Source organism: Pyricularia pennisetigena (assembly GCF_004337985.1).
Source record: "Pyricularia pennisetigena strain Br36 chromosome 4 map unlocalized Pyricularia_pennisetigena_Br36_Scf_6, whole genome shotgun sequence".
Taxonomy (NCBI): Eukaryota; Fungi; Ascomycota; class Sordariomycetes; order Magnaporthales; family Pyriculariaceae; genus Pyricularia; species Pyricularia pennisetigena.
The window spans coordinates 3,060,553-3,067,863 of record NW_021940918.1 but is presented as its reverse complement, the minus strand read 5'-3'; the positions used below and the strand labels follow the sequence as shown (position 1 = coordinate 3,067,863).

General features: G+C 48.3%; 2 protein-coding genes across 2 annotated transcripts in view; one reads left to right on the top strand and one right to left on the bottom strand.

Moving 5' to 3' along the window:
- The window catches only part of PpBr36_06505 (uncharacterized protein), a gene marked incomplete at both ends in the record, with an annotated part of 2,110 nt that extends 1,903 nt beyond the window's left edge, over positions 1-207 (bottom strand). The window contains one exon of the mRNA XM_029893650.1: positions 87-207. Coding sequence (XP_029746253.1) covers positions 87-207 — 121 coding nt within the window. The remainder of the gene's footprint in view (positions 1-86) is intronic.
- A 2,056-nt stretch (positions 208-2,263) lies between these two features.
- Positions 2,264-2,806, top strand: PpBr36_06504 (uncharacterized protein; the record flags this gene model as incomplete). The annotated part of the gene is made up of 2 exons (XM_029893649.1): positions 2,264-2,401; positions 2,588-2,806. Coding segments are annotated over 2 exons (357 nt in total), but the record flags the coding sequence as incomplete, so codon positions are not given.
- Positions 2,807-7,311: the final 4,505 nt, after the last annotated feature.

The following is a 7,311-nucleotide window of genomic DNA, read 5'->3' as shown; positions in this document are numbered from 1 at the left end:
TTGTTGCTGTGGAAGGTGAAGATGGCAAGACTCGACCTTTCTCGCTGTTGGACGGGTACTTCACAAGAAAAACAGAAAAAGCAAACCCAGGAACTTGGACGAGACAAGAACGCGGGAGTCTGAGACCTTTTTCAACTTGTCGGTCAGACCGCCGAGAGAAAGGAAAGAGGGGTCCTGTTCAATCCATGTGGTCTCCCACGGCTCCATGCACTTTCCCTTTGGTACACCCCCCGGTTTCTTCAGCCACTGGCGGCCTGGCAGATTCGGTGTGGGATGTTCTTTTTTCGTGGTGGCATAGACCCATCGCCAAGCCTCCCACCTCCCGGTTGATGTAGCAGCAAAGTCATGGAAACGGGTCCGGCACGCTCCCTCAGCTTGAACTATTTCCGCTGCTTCAGTAAATGATTACTTGGATGTGTTGTTCTACTATGTATATCACCTTTTTTGGCCGACTTTCGCAGTCAGAGCTGCGTTGTCGATTCTAAAACTCTGAACCCCTCTTTTTTTTTTTTTTTTTTTTTTTTTGCTCTGAATTCCTGTCGTTGTTTATGCCAACTCTTTTATATTGCTTATACGTGGCAGTGTGGCATTTGGCTTGTGTCAATCTCATGTTCGCGCTAGACAGAGCTCTTGCCTTCAAAAGAAAGGGACCCATGGCAAGGGCACCAAGGCCTGGACCGTGTGGCAGAGTAATTTGTGGGGTTTCTGCACGAGCCTTGGTGGGTGGGCAAGGTTGGGCCTGTATTACCACGATTGCATGGCTACAGTAGCAGTCCTTACTGTCGAGGGAGGTTTCCGTGGGCGAAGCTCGAGCGGCCAAAGTGCAAATTGGACAGGCTTCAGGTGTGGGTGATTTGGGCCGTGTGCATGTCGTAATTGACAAAGTAACCCCAGCACATCTGATGCAAAAACACTTCGTAATGCTTTTTTTTTTCTCGAGTCGAGAGTAAACAACGAAAAAAAACCGTAGGTGGCCGCCGTCCAGGGTGACGCAATGACATGTATTCAATGTCTATCAATCCCGTCCTCGGCGGCACTTGGTCAAAAAAGCTTGGGCTCTCGGCAAACACGGCTCTTTCGCGGCTCGGTGGCAGGGGAAGACAGGAGCTTGAGAATGCTTCTCAGTGGCCAAGTGCAGACCCCGTGCGCCAAGAGAATAAGAAAGAGGGGATCCAGAGGAATGGATGGTTACAGCGCATTATGCAACGGCCACGCCAATACATGATATGTACTATAGCGTATCTCAGATGTGTCCCCAGACCTATGGAAGGATTCCTTGACGCTGCAGTTGACGGTTGATTCACATTACTTTTTGTACGAAATTTAATATTAGAGACTGGTAAGGGGGTTGACTCTTGGTGAGTTCAATCTAGCCATGGTAGAATGTGTTTTTTTTTTTTTTTCTTTCTTTTTTGGAATCACCAAGTAGACACATCCACCTTCGCGAACAACCCTTTGCGAAATGACGGTGGGCAACCATGACATGAAATATGCAAGCCAACAGCCCAGTTTGGGCGACCCACGATCCCTTGGTCACGAGGTCACGACTCGCACTGTTTTATCAGCCTTTTTCGTTGGTTGATCTCATCTCAAATTTAGCATCTCGTCAAGGAAACACTTAACTTTTTTTTGGGGTCGGCGCGGGGAATGTCAGTTTCCCCCATGGAGAATGAGAGATTTTTTTGGGGGGGAAATCAGATCATATTCGCATGGCCACGCACGGCGATGATTAGGTCCCCCGTCATTGGGTCATCAAAATCTGCCAGAGCCTGGCAACCCCAGTCGGCCTGCCTGCTAAAAGGTGGGGAGGCTTCGTTCCGGGACCTTGCGGGTGGGTTTGACCTGGTTGGCCCAAGTTGGACACGATAATTTTTCTCGCGGGGTCGGCCTGGTATTTGTTCTTCCTGTGGCCTGTGCGATACGGAGAGAAAGTCTGACAAGGTTGTTATCTTCGGCTGCGTTCCCCACTTGGGCCTGCAAAGCACACAGCCAAGCAGGAAGCCGGCAACAGAACAAAACGACATGGGCGGTTGGAAATGGTCCGGTCCATCTTTTGTGAATTTGGTCACTTGGGGCTTTCTGTCGGATTGCCCGTTGGCGGAGAATGAAATCGTAAAATAAACTACATAACCAGCCTGCGGTGAAAGCAATTCACAGGACGCCCGCATGCCAACAAAGCCGAGCAAAACAAGCTACCGCCAAACAAGCCTTGTGCTAGCTCAAGCATTTTAGGGCGGCCTTGTAATATGGGCGACGTTGAAGCGTGCGGTCTTCCCGCCGGGCCAAGTCTCGGATCGTCCACCAAGACGGATTGGAGGTGTGCCCAGAGGGCTTGGCGATCCTAGGTCTGGTACTGGCCTATAGCAACCCTCGACACGCGGCGAGGCCTCACGGAATCGAGGTGATGACAAGATGTGACGTTTATTTCTTTTTTTTTCTGAGAGGAACAACCAACTCTTTCGTCCACTGTGCCCCGGTCGAATTCATATTCAATCGCACAATCATTTGACCAGGATGTGTTTCTGAAATATTCCCCCATGTCTCGTGGAGCAAAATTAAGGACGCAGACCTTGGATAAAAGGTTTAGCGCATTTTCTTTAGCGGCCCACAAGGAGCAGGGCAGCCTGAGCCGCATGTGGGCTCTAGCATACAAGGGCGTGCCAACTTTGCAGGATCTGAACTCCAGGTGACCTACGCTGCGACTTGCTTATGGGTCTCGCCAAGTGACCCCATATGGCTGTGGAAAGACGAAGAATGGAGCGTACTCAATGGCAAAAGCGATGGCCGAGGAATCAGGAAGAGGTAGAAATTTGCCACTGTTGTGTGCAGCGGACAATTTGTCAAAATGCTAGCAGTGCCAATCTTTGAAAATCACCGTAGTTTACGGAATGCTCGGCCCGAAGCTAATTTGGATCAGGCGTTCGGCATATAATCTTACCTGAAAGCCTAAGAGTTTAACAAGTAAGCACAGCTGGCTTGACAGAATATTTTGTTTGCGTGGTGACTGGGTGCGAGGAACTTGAAACAAAAAAAGGCCAAACTTAGAAGAGCTAGAAATAGCAATGTGGTTGTTTACAATATTTGCTTTGCTCGAATTAGAACTGGCTCCAGGGTTTGGCTGTCATGGTCTTGACTATATGATCTGTTAGTCGAACCAGGCACTGCAACTTCAAATGCCCGGCTGGCTCAATGGTAGAGCATCAGACTTCTAAGTCACAGACCCACCACGTGGAGTACCTGATTACGTAATCTGGGGGTTGCGGGTTCGAGTCCCGCGTCGGGTTAATCTTTTGCCTTTTATCTTATGTTTTGCTTTTTTTTTCGCGAGAAGATCTGTGGTCTGTTGTGCTGTTGTTTTGGTTTTATTCTGATAGGTTTTGGACGGGAAATTGGCAAGAAAAAGAGATTTGCTTCAAGTTTCGAACAGAGTTGGATTGACGATACAGGGCAACTGTTGCCGCTTGCAGGCATTGATTGAGGGTGTATTCCTTCCAACCTTCATTCAGCGGAAGGTGGCACCTGCCAATTAATGCATGAGCTTACAAAAGGAACTTGATGTCGAACAAGTCACGAGATTTGATACAGGGCCAGCCAGTTTAAGATGGCAGTAGGGCTCACAGGTCAGTGATTTAATAAATGGGAACCCAGACGTGTACTGAAGATGTTGGAGGGGAAAAAAAGAGACATAAAAATGGCATTAATATTAAGTGCCAAGGCTATCGCCTTGCGACGTATTATTAACCCCTCGATATAATGTCTTACAATGGATACTAAAGTGTAGCTGTATAATTAATTAAAGCCGATCGGAATTTCCTCGATTTCCCCATGCTTTTTTGGACATTATATGCGAGACGACCGATTCTCGGAAATTTGTTAGAATTTTTTTTCTCCCCTTTTTTTTCTTGGACGGGGCCTGGAAACAGCTCCGGCCTTTCTGTCGACCTGGATGCTGGTAATGGCGTCGATTAAAGCAAGGCCGTATTTATATCTGTCAATCTAGATCTGAAGCCTACGACATGAGTTAATGGTCATGACCATTAGTATACCCCCAGTCAATGCATATAAACATCAAACCTCTTGATCTTGACATGCAGTCACTCCATCAACACCATACAAACTGTCAACGCCGCCGCCGGAATGCTCATCATAGAGCCCAAGCCAGGGCGTCAAATTGCCGAGATTGTTCGCGCTTTGCGCACCGCCTCCCGAGGCCGGCCCGGTCAGGGGGCAGCTCCCTCACTCCAAGGAGGGGAGAGCCCTTGTAACAGGGGAGAAGAAAGCCCTCGGCACCGAAGAGGGGAGAGTACCTAGGGACCTGGCGATACTCCTGTGGGCGGCCTAGGCTTTGTTATCCCGCCTCGCCGTCCCAGCTGTCCGCTCTTCTCTTTGAAGAATACCATTTTGTGGGTCCCTAGGCTGTTTGCTCCTGGTTGTTTTCCCAGATATGACAAGACGATGCTTATGTCAATGAATAGAAAGCAGGGTCACTTTGGATTGTTCCAAGAACTTCCGCTCGGGTTCGTTAACGCTAGCTTCTCGGACGCCCATGTTCAAGAAATTGCCTCTGCCCGAGCATTCAAAGTTAGTCACAGGATATCTGACACGACGTTCTCCAAGGGATGAGGACCTGCCTATCAATCCAAAAAAGAACTCGCGACAAGCCACCAATTATCGGACCAGCCACCCAAAGTGTTCAGCAACGAATTGGCGCTAGTCTTCTGTGTTGATGCTTCCAGGGTCCAACAGACCAGACTGCAGGTCGGCCCGAGTTGGTGAACTGGACGAATTGCTTTTGTTGACTAATGCTGTTTGGGCATCATTTCTGGGTATGGTGACTTTGAGGATTGGGTCTAACCGGATTCAAGGTATCCATCCCACCAGATCATCTCAAAAAAAGAAAAAAGCAAAAGAAAAAAAAAAGGCAAAAATATTAACCTGACGCGGGACTCGAACCCGCATTTGGTTGAAGGATCTAGTAATACAAGCAGGATCGTGTGGATGCAGCAGACAGGCTGTCAAGGCCACAAGCGACGTCGGTATAGGTATATGGTCGACTTTGGACTTGCAAGCAGATCGAGAGTTGAAAGTCTAGAACTTCATGCATTTGACGGGAATAACTCCCTTTTTTTTTTTTTTTTTTGCTCGAGGCTTATTGCTCAACACTTGATCCGAAGGCGGCGCAATGCAACAAAGAATATGCATGCGTACTTACAGGTGGCGTGGAAAGCTCCGTATCGCCAAGAGAAAAAAAAAAGGAGAAAAAATTAGTATCGGAGCCAGGCTCAAGGAGGATGAAACTCTCGAGGAAAACTCTCCGAAAAAAAAGAGATCGAGGTTCCGGTGCAGGTTAACTACCGCCACGGCGCGTACCACTGCCATTTAGCCGCTTGTTGGCGGGCACCGACCGGCCTTACTTTGAACGCAGAATTCGCGCACTCAACTCGTTGGCAATCCGTCTCGCATTCGCTTTCTCGGGTACCAAGATATGGCACGCTCAGTACCTTGAGCGCACGTACCTATTACCTAAGCTCCATCTCCAGACAGTACCATCCTGGCAGCGTTTGCCACTGGCGTCCTCATGTGCCAGATGCTGTAGTAGGCTGATTACAAGCCTTTTTTCTCGAAGATTCGGTGATCTACCGTATTTCCTTGTAGATTACTAGCAAGCATCCCCGGGGCCCGTTCTTCTCCTACCGATTAAGCTATAGACTCGGTGCTTTTCATACTACAGAACCCTGGTAGATTCAGGCCTGCGCATTAATTCCTCGCAGCAGCCAGCAGGAGAGCAAATCCTGTCCGTGCATCGCTTTCACCGGCAGAGCAAGTTTTACACAGGGGGAAGCTATGGAAGACTGGAACTGTTATTTAGCATGAGAACTCGACTATCACCTCTTACCTCCTATTGTTTACCATGTACAACTTCCTAGCACCTACGACTTCTCACCAGCTACCACTTGTAACCTCTTGTGTCTTATTATTTACCCTCTACCATTGTCTTTCACATCCTTCCGCCTGTTGAGTATTTGAAATCTTCTGATACCTTTCAAATACATCCTTTCACTTAGCATCCTCCATCTTCTGTCGTCTCTCACATCCTTTACCGTCTTCTAATACCGTCCACCTCTTTTCACCTGCCCACCTCCCACCATCTCCCGCCTATGGCCTAGCATACGCCCAAAATAGAGCGTCGCATAGATGAAGGCGACTGCTTTGGACGTCTTGGCAGTTTGTCTCGTAGCCGGAATGGGATACCACACATCACACAGGGCCTGCTGAACACCAATGAAGACATTGAACACCGTAGATCTTTTGTTCGAAAGTAACAGCGAGTATTTTGACATTTCTCGATGCGAGACATGGTGACGTCGAAAACGGCCATGATGCTACCATGTTTGAGCAGTCGACAGCGAGCCGGCCCAAGTATTGGTTCTGTCTATAATCTATTTACGCCAACAGTGCAGCATATTCGTGCTATCATGAGTGGGAGGATGGAATATGTTAACATTGATGATATCTTGTCTTGAAGAAAATATAAAAAAAAAAAAAAGAAATGAAAAAATATACCCAAGGCGGAACTCGAACGCGCAGCATAGTAGACGGACCCTCATAGTGAGAATATATTTCCCTGGGACAACCCTTCTGTACTCTCTCGAATCGGCCCGGAATTTCCACAGAAGCTTTGCATCGAGCCTGGATCGACTGCCGAAGCTGCTGACAAGCGTGCAAGGCTGATCGCACATGATTATCTCTTGATGATCGCATCTGCCAGCACAGTGTCTATATCTAACCCCAGATCGAGGTTCGCAATCGGCCACGATACCCGACAGGTACGCGCACATGCTCGAATGGCAGCTGCCATTCAACAAACTCTATAAAGAAAAAGAAAAAAGAAAAAAAAAGAAAAAAAAAAACATGTGAAACTGGAAAAACCGCTTGTCGAATTTTGCCAAATCGGATCAAAGCCATGATGATGCTTTCCAAACAGTCGCTATTGGCGGTGGTTGGTTCGATTGACGCTTGGTAAGCGAGGTTATACGACCGTATTCGCCATCTCGACTGCAAAAAGCTTTGCCATCACCCAGACGCTCGGAACTTGTCGCGGTTGGTCTTATATCCTTCTTTTTGGGGGATCGGACAAGGGGAATCACCCTTCTTCCCCAGACTTTTTTTTTTTTTCCTCTCTTCGTCGATTTATGAAACCCGCATGTTTTGAGTCTGTACTTTGGCCCCTGGTCCCCGGTCTGGTCTAGAAGAAAGGCTGAGTTCGCGGCTCGACGACCAGCTGAGGTACCAGACACGCCTTGCCTGTCG